This window comes from Taudactylus pleione, unplaced genomic scaffold (genome assembly GCF_031769625.1).
Source record: "Taudactylus pleione unplaced genomic scaffold, aTauple2 ptg000450l, whole genome shotgun sequence".
Lineage (NCBI taxonomy): Eukaryota > Metazoa > Chordata > Amphibia > Anura > Myobatrachidae > Taudactylus > Taudactylus pleione.
In genome coordinates, this window is record NW_028284852.1 from 218,740 (window position 1) to 232,286 (window position 13,547).

Sequence of the window (13,547 nt, forward strand, 5' to 3'; positions counted from 1 at the left end):
GTCAGTGGTGATCACAGTTATATGACGCTGTAAATGATCGGCAGGTAGACGTAAACACTGAGAAAGCTCACTCATGAGCATACGCATTCTATATAGACTGAATCAGCGCCAGCAAACCCTGCCGCAGTTTTGCTATTTGGCCATGCTGAAACTGTTGCAAGGCATGCTGGGCTGTGTAGTTCAACAGCAGCTGGTCTGGGCCGCAATTATTGCCCACCCCTAGCATGGGCAATTCTGTAAATAGAAAAACAATTGCGAATATGCAGAATTTTTTAGATTTTGTGATGTCTATAAGCTCTTTCTTCTTCAGCGAGAGCGTGCAAACCTTCTACCTAGCCCCGTACACAGCAATGCAATCCTGTGGCTGATACCATTCCGCAGGCTGCGAGGCGTGTAACGAGACTGAGTCAGTGTTAACAAAAGCTGGAAGCCATCTTCCGTATGTCAATAACTTCCCAGAGAACACCTGCTGACTACAGCCGGGAAAATTGTATCCCGTTCAAGCGATATCTAAATGGAACCCGCGACCTGAAGCCGACTAGAAGGCACAGAGGATGCAATACTGAGAACTGCAGCAGCCGGAGAGGATTCTCAGAAGAAAACGGATAACACAGAGAGACAGCATAGAAGGGGAATAAAACAGATGGGATTAGAATGTTGAGCATTCAGGAAATGTAGAGAATATAGAATCAGCGCAGATGACAGATATACTCCTCAGCAGGAACAAGGTGAAACCACTGCACAAGCAGGCGCTGAGTATATAGGACAGTGTCTCCCTCCTATTTATTATTGGCTTCCCTAGCGTACACCCTTTACCATTATGTGCCCTCCACATATCACAGGTATAAATGGAAACACTATAGAGTTCATTTAACTATGAACACATAAACAAATCAACAATTAGCTTAGGACAGCTTACTGTAATGCTGGGTACTCACCTAACAGATATATCTGCAGATGATGGTTGTTCATACATACTGAACGGGAGGTAGTTAATAGACCGGAAGACGCGATGCTGCCAGTCTAAATCCTGACTCGTCCTGCCCGACAAGGGACTTAAGATAGGCGTCGAAATGCCGACGCCTATGTTAATCCAGGCGCCGGAAGAACGACCCCCGCCATCCCAATCGTCCTTGGATGAGTAAGAATAACACTTAGTCCAGGGATGAGAGGGTTAGGTTTAGGAATCCCCGGAGGGCTTAGGATTAGGCACCCCCCCAGGGAAGGTTAGGGTTAGGCATTAGGAACCCCCCCCCCGCGGGGGTTAGGTTTAGGATGCGGGGAGGAGGGGATGGTGTTAGGTTTAGGCACCCCTAGGGGGAAGTTAGTGTTAGTCACTAAGGGGGAGGTTAGACTTAGGCACCCCTAAAGGAGGGTTAGGGGGGGGTAGAGGGGAGGGTTAGGGTACTTACCATTACCTGTTAGGATTTCGACCCGCCGACCTGCCGCTGTCGGTATGTGTTACCGATTCCCACTGAACCATAATCTGTCTTCTGGCCGTGGGTCTCACTGGCCGGTCGACGTGTCACGCCACCCTCCCCGCGGCATCTGCTGCTGACCATCCGGTACACACAGCACGATGCCCCAGTATATCTGCAGGTGTATTGGGCATCAGCTGGGCAGCACAGCCGACACGATATGTCTGTGAAGGACGTCGTTCCCAGACAGATCGCTGGTACACACTGGCCGACGCAGAAGAGATATATTGGCCGATCAATTGATCGGCTAATATATCTGCCAGTGTGTACCCGGCATAAGACTAATGTAAGCAGGTTTGTGATTGGCAGCGATGGGTCACCCTTTCAAGTAACAATGTAACTATGAAAAGCTGAATGGTACAAATTTAATGTAAGAATACAGGAATTTTTCGTTAAATGCACCTGTTGCCCTCACACAGCCAATTTGTAAGCTAAACCAATAAAGATTGGACATAAGGAAAACAACATTACTGGCCTCAGGGCCGGAATGAGGGGGATAGGTGTCACGACTTGGAGAGAGATAAAGTACCAGCCAATCGGCTCCTGTCATGTTTCAAGCACCACCTGTAAACTGACAGGAGCTGATTGGTTGGTACTTTATCTCGCTTCGAGCCTTGATACATTGCAAAATTTTGAGAGGAAAATAGAAATACAATTTTAATCCTAATGATTAATGGTCAACTGTGCGGCCAACTGGTCATCCTGTTATAATGACGATGGGCCTATTTTTATGTGGCGGCCTCAGGGTGTATTCTCATCAGCCCTGACTGGCCAAGAATAATACCATTTTCCTATTCACAAAACAATACCAATTACCTGGCATTACTATATATATTGCTCATATCATTATACAATTTATCTCTGGATGGGGCATCAAATTACGATGCTGCAGACGGAACCAGGGGCCTGCGCTGTAAATGGGCTGCAGAAAGACGCCACACACATTAAAGATTAAAAGATAATTAAGGAGAAAAATAAATACTGACAATACAGAGAAAATGAATAATGTCCCAAGTGTGTAAAACGCTATTTTCCATCGCTCATTTAACCCCATCAGCCACGCAGAGCGGTGCCATTCCGTCCTGTCGCTCCGTTCGATATCCGGCCACCCAACAGGTGAACGGGCGGCCGTGTGCGCGGCAAAATAAATGAAGCCTGGCACAGCGTGTACAAATTGGCCTATACAAAGGATCAAACGCTGGCTGGCAAGTTTTACAGATCAAAGCCAGCTTCCCACCTGTTGTCTGCTATACAAATTACACTCCAACAACATTAACACTAGAAAAGGAATTTCACAGCCGCGATAATTCTTTGTTGTACTCCCTGTGACCACAGGGGGAAGAGGGAGAAGAACAATTGGATCTAATTACCATGTCTGTCATTCCCAGCTAGGGAGGAAAATGACTTTCTTTTAGGCCTCTTTGTACTGTACAATCCCTTCCCTCGTCACCTGTGGACTCTCTCTGTGAAACAAACCTCCCAGAGCCCGGACAAATATCACATTAAAAGGACCTTCAACCCAACAATTGTAAAGTTATCCAAGAAGGGAACGTAACTAACATGCAGTTTGCGGAGAAGCGTCCCAGGCAGCCGGAGGCTCCAGCTTTGGCGCTGCAATGTTACAGCATATACAGTAACTACTTTGCAGGAAACATTAAACAGTGGTTCCCAAACTTTCTTGTATCACGGCGCCCTAGATTGTCAGCGTTTCTTTCACGGCACCCCGAGGCCAAAAGTTTCTTATTGAGAAGTTCAGGAAAAAAAAATAAAAAATTAAATAAATTGTGCTTCTATGTCATCCCTGTCATCCCTAGGGTCAGCTATATGGTGGTAGACGGTAACTGGACTATAGACAGTTAAAAGGTCGACAATGTCTAGATCGACACCAGATGTTAGACAGGCAAAAGGTCGACAGGGACAAAATGTTGCCACGAAAATGGTTGACGCACAAATGGTCAACACATTTTTTACCCCCCGTTTTTTTTGGAGGGTTAGGCACTAGAAAGGATGGTTAGTGTCAGGTACCTGACCCGACGGTTAGGGTTACGCACCAGAAGGGAGGGTTAGGGTGACGATTAGTGTTAGAAAACTAAACAAAAAAAGTGTCGACCATTTGTGTGTCATACTTTTGTCCCTGTCGACCTATTGCCTGTCTAACATCTGGTGCCTGTCTAGACATTGTCGAACATTTAACTGTTTTCATACCATAACCGTGGTGGACAGGGCAGCACTACTGTTTGTCCACGTATTTTATGACTGGCAGCCACCAGCTCTGGTTATACTCATCACATTTACCATAAATAATTTGGAACGGTCCTGGACCACCAACCCATGGCATCCCTTCAAGCATCCAATATGGCAACCTCTACATTAAAGGGACTAGCAAAGGGAGATGTAGATGACATAGGGCAACGCTATACTTCTGTGCAGGCTGTAAGCTTACGTTTGCCAATCACTACTAGGTATGAGTTCTCTCTACGGGTTCGGTATATTTTGTTGACATTCATCATGTTGACACTGATGAACTGGCGACAACTCACTGATCACTTACCTGTTAGTAGGGCTCCGGTGGGGCCTTCTGGGTCCGGCAGTCAAGTGATGATTACCAGCTGTCATCCTGCAGTGAGTAAAGCCCCTAACCCTAATCCTAACCCCTAACTCTCGCCCTACTGCCTAACCCTCTACCTAGTGCCTAAACCTCCCCCTACTGCCTAACCCTCTACCTAGTGCCTAACTCTAGAGCTTAACCCTAACCCTCCCCCTAATGCCTAACCTTAACCCTCCCCCTACTGGTTAACCCTCCCCCTACTACCTAATCTTATGCTGGGTACACACTAAACGATGTGTACCCAGCACACTCTCATTACAAACAGGACCCGGCATCGGCAAGTGCATACGGAGTAATGCCGGGGGCCATATTGCATTCGGCAGCATGACCCCCGCTGACAATATCATCCATCGTGCCTGTATGCGGGTCCTACAGACGATGCTGCTGACGATGCACAGGAGCGCGCATCGCCAGCGACATAGTCGGTACACACCGGATCGGACGACATATTGTCTAGTGTGTAGCCTTTTTCTGCGCCAAATTCTGTTTACAGAGTCATTCGCACACAGATATCACAATAATCACATATCACATTAATCCTCTGTACCTTGACGCAAAAACAAATGCCAAGCTATTGTACTGTGTGATGTAAGAGGATTCTCAGTAGGATTGGGGCATGGTCACAGAAGAAATCTGTCTCCTCTCATTGGATGAGAAGAAAGGAGGCGTAGCGGGGTGACGACCGGCGAGCTGTGAAAGTCGCCACCATCGACAGCACTGACCGAATGAATTAAACTGCCAATTGAAACAAGTGATTAGCAAAACTGATTTAGCAATTCAATTCTATAACCATTTTCTGCCCTGGCACTATCCACGTCACCCGTTTTCTCGCCCATGCATCGGGCACAGTATCACTGGGTGCGGAATTGCTAAAATTGCAATCTAAAACAACAGAGGAAAAAAGAACTCCAAAGCACACGAGTAACGAAAGGAGACTCTTTTTTTTCTTTTCTTTTTTTGGAGGATTCAGCAAATATATTAGTTCTCTGCAGACAGAAAATAAGATTCAACAACTGCACCACTTACAGCCACAATACATCAGACACACTGGGAATGAAAACCTCGCCGGCGCTTCACGGTGGACTCAATTTATAACAAAGGTGCTGAAGAGCAAAAAAAAAATGGAAGCACGATTTTCATGTCGTTTTATCATCCTGGAGTCAGATTTATACAATAGGCACATTAAACTTCTTTAACAAGCTCCGTTTATAATGACTGCTCTAATGATATATGAACGCGGGTAAAGCAAGCAGAAGTAAAATAAAAAATACAATGCATTACTGTGCCGTGAACTGCACGTTATATCTGGGAACGTGTCAGAAATAAGAGATCATATTCATTATAAACAATTCAGCATAAAGCTGGGCAAGAAATCTCAGCTCACTGCAAAGAGCTAGTGTCAATCAGGCATAAAATAAGGGGATACAATTACTAATAGGCATTCCAAAGCCGGTGCGTATTGTAGTGATGCAGAAACACTGCCTGTCCCTATGGACGGAGATTGGACAATGTCCACCCGCAACACGTCAATTGTCCTTTCTATACGAACATACGTCAGTGTAACTACTGTGGAGACCAGCAGCTGGGGTGACCCATCAAAGCCACCACTCTATACCCACGTAACTGCTACTCATGGTCCTTCAATGCCACGAACCGCTCTTAGGCCAGCCTAAACTCTGTTCAGAGAAGAACGGGTGATTTCAGCAGCAAGTGCGGAGATAGTGAGACAGGCAATGAAGGGAACTTGCCCCTAGAAACTTTGAGAGTGCCTTCAACATCTCGTCCGTGCCGATAATGACACCGTAAACATGTAAAATAAACCATTGTTCTGCAAATGCACAGCTCTTACCGTCGTTGAGATCCTGCAGGAGGTTTTCCTGGCTGGAGAAGTCCAGCTTCACTTTGATGAACACAGTGAAAGTTGCAGTTTTCCCTGGTTTCAGGGGCAGCTGGGAGAGAGTCTTCTCCAGGTCCCAGGTCAGGAAGTCTCCATAGAGTTTCTCTGCACAAACCAGAAGGAGGACGAATTAGTTCTGTATTACATTCATCAATCAAAGGCTGAGTAACACACAATGGAGGATATGTGCCAAAGCTTGGAGAGAGATAAAGTACCAAACACAAAGATTTTAAAGCTGGGTAGACACTAGACGCCCTGTGTAGACGGTCGACAGCAGATGTGACAGAATGACATAGTGGACCTTATTCAGAGCTGCTCGCAAAATGCGAGCGCTTGCTCTGAATGAGGGCGGCCGCTTCTACGTTCAGAGCCGGCCTCCTGGCCGCTCACTAGACTGTAGGTGACCACCCACAGCTTTAGCGAGCGGCCAGGTTGATGGTCACGATGGTCAAGACCATCGCGACCATCGGGGCTTGCGACGAGACCCTTGTGGTAGGGTCTCGCCTACCACAAGCCCCAGTGACCTTTCGGCTCTATTAGAGCTGGAAGATGACCACTGACATCAAGAGTGATGTCAGTGGGGCCACCCCCAAACGGCAGGTGTTCCGTCGGGAACGCCTCCGTTTGCGTAGCCACCTCCCCCACCCCACCTACAAAACGGGGCGAGCTGTCGATCACCATCAATAGCCGCCCCTTTTGTAGTGAGTCCCGGCGCGAGAAATTCTCCAGTGTGGCCGCTGCGCGTGCGCAGGGCCTCAACACTGACCCGCTTGCAAGCACATAGGCGCTTGCGAGCGGGTCTGAATGAGACCCATTGTGCGCTCCATACACACACCTCACGATCTGGTGAATGACCGCACAATCTGCTGTTCCCCCCTGCCGAATCCAAACGCATGGGGTCGTCAGTCAGATGTTCAGCTTGGACAGCATGTACGGCAGATCTGAAGACGCGACGGATGTCCCCACGGGAGAGCATATAGGCCCTGATTCAGAGCCGGACGCTATTTGCGGTCGTTCGTTAAGTAAAAAGGGGTGGCTATTCAAATGAACCGTTCGCTCTTTGTGGTCTGTTCACGTCTCTAGGTCTGAACGAGCGAACAAAACTTGCGGTCGTGATTTTGAAAATACGCCCCCTGGCCGCTCGCATCATACGTCATGTCCGCTATTTATTAGATTAATCGAGGACATCGAACAGCGTATGAACTGCTCGTTATTCTTGTGGTTGGTTTTTCCTACCGCAATCATGCGAGCAGTTCTGACTATAAAACAACCAAGTGACGTGGTCAATGACGCTGCTGTATTAATTATACACACCCTTAAAACGCCCGTTTTGACCTTTAAGCACGCCTGCGTTCTGAATTCCACTCCCCGTTTTAAAGCACCTTCCCCTGTTACCACCCACATACGCCTCCTCCTGTCACTCAAAATAGCAGGCATTCGCTATTTAGCGAACAAACGATTTTCGGCCGCACTGACTGGTTCGCGCATGCGTATTACAATTCGTACGCATGCGCAGATGAGCGAACATCGCTCATAACGAACGAGCGGCCGCTTACGAGCGGCTCTGAATGTGGGCCATAGTGTGTACACACTGGACGATTTGAACGATTTGTCATTCCGATCCGTCGGATATCGGCAAATCGTTTAAAAAAATCGCCTAGTGTGTACCCAGCTTAACTGTCATTTCTCAAACATGGGCCTATTTACTAAGCCTTGCATGGGGATAAAGTGGACGAAGATCAAGTGCCAGCCAACCAGCTCCTAACAGTCATTTTTCAAACACAGCCAGTGACATGGGAGTTAGGTACATTATCTCCATCCAATACTTAGTAAATAGACTCCAAAGTCTGTAACATGACACTTAGATGCCACTACATCAACCCCAATGCATCTTGTACCGATACAGGACCTACTTCCAGAATGCTTTGTATTTATAGTCATTTGAAATATACATATACTCCTAGAAACTCTTCTACAGGGAATGCTGGAGAAATGGAGGTGTTCCCTTTTACCAACCAATCAGATTCGATCCATTTCCTAGTACAAACATGTGATTGGCTGCTGTGAGCACTACCACCATATCTGCACTCAGGGCCTGATTCTGACCCGTTCGCGAGCGCTGAGCGCTCGCAAGCGGGTCGATGGTGCCCTTGTGCGCATGACGGAGGGAGCTCCGTCGTACACCCGCGAGACCCGAATAGCGACGGCCAGCGACGGCCCAATAGTGACGGCCAAGCCGTCGCTATGGGTCTCGCATCAAAGGGGGCGTGCTGTCGATGGTGATTGACAGCATGCCCCCTTTGGTGGGCGTGACTGCCCAGTCGGAGACGTTCCGAAGGGAACGCCTACCGTCTGGGTCCGGCCCCACTGACATCACTAGTGATGTCAGTGGGAGTGCTTATGGCGCTGATAGAGCCAAAAGCACTCCTGGGCTTGCGGCAGCGAGACCCTACCTCAGGGTCTGGCCACTCGCATAAGCTGTGGGTGGTTACCCACAGCTATGCGAGCGGCCAGGAGACCGCTCCAACAAGAGGTAGGAGGGCCCTGATTCAGAGCGTCCGGCTCTGAATCAGGCCCACAGTCAGCAGATATACAATCATACAAACAGGCATAAAGTATATTAGCTGCAAACAAAGAATTCACACAAAAATGAGTTGTCTGTATACAGTGTTTATTCTGACTCTCACAAAACAGGATACCGAGAACGGTACGGGAGCTACTGTCTATACACTGGGAAATTTGTATACATAAAACATAATATAAATACATTAAAATTGTTATGCGGCGTGAAAGCCTAGAATCCTAATGGCTTTAAATGAAGTGACTATTGCTTATGGCGCCAATCTGCGGGACCACAGGCTCCCTCATGAATGCGATACTTGAATTATCTGCGCCCAATGCGGTCTTTGTACGCAGGTGCTGGGTGTCTAAATACATCTCCCGGCATCTCCGACTTTGCACATTTTCGCTTAACATCTGCGCGCACATTTGTAAAGCGTTAGCGTACAGCTGTGAATCGACCCTATATTCCTAAATCTATATATTGCAATCTTTCCTGTAACACCAAGATCATCCCCTTCCCTTGGGTAAATTTAAAAAGGACTAGTTCACCTTTGTGAATTCTCCTTCAGTTTAGGACACAAAAGGGTCTATTTTTACAACTATAACCCCTAGTCCTTCCCTATCGTGTTGTAAATGGTTATTTTATTCGCCCATTGTTACAAAGATTCTAGAGCTGGTGGCTACCCTTCATAGCCGCAGCCACAAAACGCCCGTGCCATGCATCACACGGGCGCCCGTAGCACGGTGGCTACACTTCATAGCCGCAGCCACAAAACGCCCGTGCCATGCATCACACGGGCGCCCGTAGCGCGGTGGCTACACTTCATAGCCGCAGCCACAAAACGCCCGTGCCATGCATCACACGGGCGCCCGTAGCGCGGTGGCTACACTTCATAGCCGCAGCCACAAAACGCCCGTGCCATGCATCACACGGGCGCCCGTAGCGCGGTGGCTACACTTCATAGCCGCAGCCACAAAACGCCCGTGCCATGCATCACACGGGCGCCCGTAGCGCGGTGGCTACACTTCATAGCCGCAGCCACAAAACGCCCGTGCCATGCATCACACGGGCGCCCGTAGCGCGGTGGCTACACTTCATAGCCGCAGCCACAAAACGCCCGTGCCATGCATCACACGGGCGCCCGTAGCGCGGTGGCTACACTTCATAGCCGCAGCCACAAAACGCCCGTGCCATGCATCACACGGGCGCCCGTAGCACGGTGGCTACACTTCATAGCCGCAGCCACAAAACGCCCGTGCCATGCATCACACGGGCGCCCGTAGCACGGTGGCTACACTTCATAGCCGCAGCCACAAAACGCCCGTGCCATGCATCACACGGGCGCCCGTAGCGCGGTGGCTACACTTCATAGCCGCAGCCACAAAACGCCCGTGCCATGCATCACACGGGCGCCCGTAGCGCGGTGGCTACACTTCATAGCCGCAGCCACAAAACGCCCGTGCCATGCATCACACGGGCGCCCGTAGCACGGTGGCTACACTTCATAGCCGCAGCCACAAAACGCCCGTGCCATGCATCACACGGGCGCCCGTAGCGCGGTGGCTACACTTCATAGCCGCAGCCACAAAACGCCCGTGTCATGCATCACACGGGCGCCCGTAGCGCGGTGGCTACACTTCATAGCCGCAGCCACAAAACGCCCGTGCCATGCATCACAGGGTGACCAGGCAGAGAATGGGGGAAATCGCATCGGCTCAGGCGAGAGAACCCAGCGCAAAGCAGATTAGTAACAAAACCTGTTAGGAGAAGAACACAGAATCCATCATTTGGACAGATTAATGCACCTGCCTCTGCCACACTAGTCTAACAGCATGAATAACAAAAGATAATAGCGTAATAGTACTGGCTGTCTAATGCAATAATATCTTCTCTTACAATAATATCTATCTGTTCACACTCCCTGCAAAGGATCCGCCGGTCCTGATGGAAAAAAAAAAAAAAAAGTCGTATTTAAATCTGTCATTTATACCGCGGTATCGCCATTCCCGCAGAAAGCCGCCGCAGGACAATGACCTGTCTATGAACAGGTCATTCTACTTGATATCATTTTATTATTTAAAAAGAAGGAAAAAAAAAAAAAAGCAGCATGGCTGGTGATGTGACAGTATTTTATTATCAGATGTAGTAAAAGCACAGCGCAGGGACATAAACTTACTCATAGAGCATAAAAGAACTGAAGGTCAAACACACATACAGCTGCCTGAGATGGAATAGGCTCCTCTCGCTGCCACAAAACCAACTTCGCCTGTGTAGGAAATGATGCTCTCATGTGATCAGAGGTATATAGCCTCATGTGATCAGAGGTATATAGCCTCATGTGATCAGAGGTATATAGCCTCATGTGATCAGAGGTATATAGCCTCATGTGATCAGAGGTATATAGCCTCATGTGATCAGAGGTATATAGCCTCATGTGATCAGAGGTATATAGCCTCATGTGATCAGAGGTATATAGCCTCATGTGATCAGAGGTATATAGCCTCATGTGATCAGAGGTATATAGCCTCATGTGATCAGAGGTATATAGCCTCATGTGATCAGAGGTATATAGCCTCATGTGATCAGAGGTATATAGCCTCATGTGATCAGAGGTATATAGCCTCATGTGATCAGAGGTATATAGCCTCATGTGATCAGAGGTATATAGCCTCATGTGATCAGAGGTATATAGCCTCATGTGATCAGAGGTATATAGCCTCATGTGATCAGAGGTATATAGCCTCATGTGATCAGAGGTATATAGCCTCATGTGATCAGAGGTATATAGCCTCATGTGATCAGAGGTATATAGCCTCATGTGATCAGAGGTATATAGCCTCATGTGATCAGAGGTATATAGCCTCATGTGATCAGAGGTATATAGCCTCATGTGATCAGAGGTATATAGCCTCATGTGATCAGAGGTATATAGCCTCATGTGATCAGAGGTATATAGCCTCATGTGATCAGAGGTATATAGCCTCATGTGATCAGAGGTATATAGCCTCATGTGATCAGAGGTATATAGCCTCATGTGATCAGAGGTATATAGCCTCATGTGATCAGAGGTATATAGCCTCATGTGATCAGAGGTATATAGCCTCATGTGATCAGAGGTATATAGCCTCATGTGATCAGAGGTATATAGCCTCATGTGATCAGAGGTATATAGCCTCATGTGATCAGAGGTATATAGCCTCATGTGATCAGAGGTATATAGCCTCATGTGATCAGAGGTATATAGCCTCATGTGATCAGAGGTATATAGCCTCATGTGATCAGAGGTATATAGCCTCATGTGATCAGAGGTATATAGCCATGAGCAGGCCAAACCAATAGCGTGATCACAGTGTAGCTTGGCTCCGGTCACAGACTGTACAAGTAGGATGGGGGGGGAGCGATGGGACCAGTAAGGACGGGTAAAACTGGGATATAGTCCAAAGTCGACTATGACAACTTTCACATGGTCGCAAGTTATGATGTCACCATTGTTAAAATGTGGACGGGGGGGGGGGGGGGGGGGCGGGTTCCAGACTACAGATAGACAGTAAAAAGGTCGACAATGTCTCGATAGACACCAGACGTTAGACAGTCAATAGGTCAGCTAGGAGAAAAATTCTACACACTAAAGGTCGACATGTAAGAAGGTCGAAGTGTACAAATGGTCAACATGATCAAAATGTCAACAGCAAAAAAATGGTTGACACATTAATTTTTTTGTATTTTAGGGTTAGGATTTTACCGGAGGGTTATGGTTAGGCACTTACCTCGACGGTTAGGGTTAGGCACCAGGAGGGAGGGAGGGTTAGGCACTAGAAGGGAAGGTTAGGGTTAGGCACTTACTGGAGGGTTAGGCACTTACTGGAGGGTTAGGCACTAGAAGGGACGGTCAGGGTTAGGCGCTAGAAGGGACGGTTAGGGTTAGGCACTTACTGGAGGGTTAGGCACCAGAAGGGACGGTTAGGCACTTACTGGAGGAAAAGGCACTAGAAGGGACGGTTAGGCACTTACTGGAGGGTTAGGCACTAGAAGGGACGGTTAGGGTTAGGCACTTACTGGAGGGTTAGGCACTAGAAGGGACGGTTAGGGTTAGGCACCAGAAGGGACGGTTAGGCACTAGAAGGGACGGTTAGGGTTAGGCACTTACTGGAGGGTTAGGCACTAGAAGAGACAGTTAGGGTTACCAAGGGGCGGGTTAGAGTGAAGATTAAGGGGAAAAGAAAAACACATGTCGACCATTTTTGTGTCGACCTTTTGATCCTGACGACCTTTTTACATATCGACTTTTAGTGTGTCCCAGTCGACCTACTGACTGTCTAAAATCTGGGGCCAAATGTAATAGGGTGAGAGTTTAGGAAATGTGAGAGAGAACTGTCACATTGTTAAACTCAGCCAATGTAATAACATCACAGAACATGAAACTCAGCCAATGTAATAACATCACAGAACATGAAACTCAGCCAATGTAATGACATCACAGAACATGAAACTCAGCCAATGTAATAACATCACAGAACATGAAACTCAGCCAATGTAATGACATCACAGAACATGAAATTCGCTTGTTTTTCAGACCCAAAAAACTCTCAAGATTTAAACTCTCACCCAGGTGTTTCCTGTTTTGAAAATACAACTCCATCAATGTATTAGTGTTAGTTAAATCAGAGAATAAGGGCGGGGTCAGATGGGGCATAAACCAGAGAATAAGGGCGGGGTCAGATGGGGCATAAACCACAGACTAAGGGCGGGGTTATACAGGGCATAAACCAGAGAATAAGGGCGGGGTTATACAGGGCATAAACCACAGACTAAGGGCGGGGTCAGATGGGGCATAAACCAGAGAATAAGGGCGGGGTCAGATGGGGCATAAATCAGAGAATAAGGGCGGGGTCAGATGGGGCATAAACCCAGAGAATAAGGGCGGGGTCAGATGGGGCATAAACCAGAGAATAAGGGCGGGGTCAGATGGGGCATAAACCCAGAGAATAAGGGCGGGATCAG

At 48.0% G+C, this 13,547-nt stretch overlaps 1 protein-coding gene across 1 annotated transcript in view; it reads right to left on the minus strand.

The window, feature by feature from the left end:
- LOC148505570 (trafficking protein particle complex subunit 9) overlaps nucleotides 1-13,547 on the minus strand; it is a 361,954-nt gene that overhangs the window by 175,935 nt on the left and 172,472 nt on the right. The window contains exon 16 of the mRNA XM_088448050.1: nucleotides 5,936-6,088. Coding sequence (XP_088304176.1) covers nucleotides 5,936-6,088 — 153 coding nt within the window. The remainder of the gene's footprint in view (nucleotides 1-5,935; nucleotides 6,089-13,547) is intronic.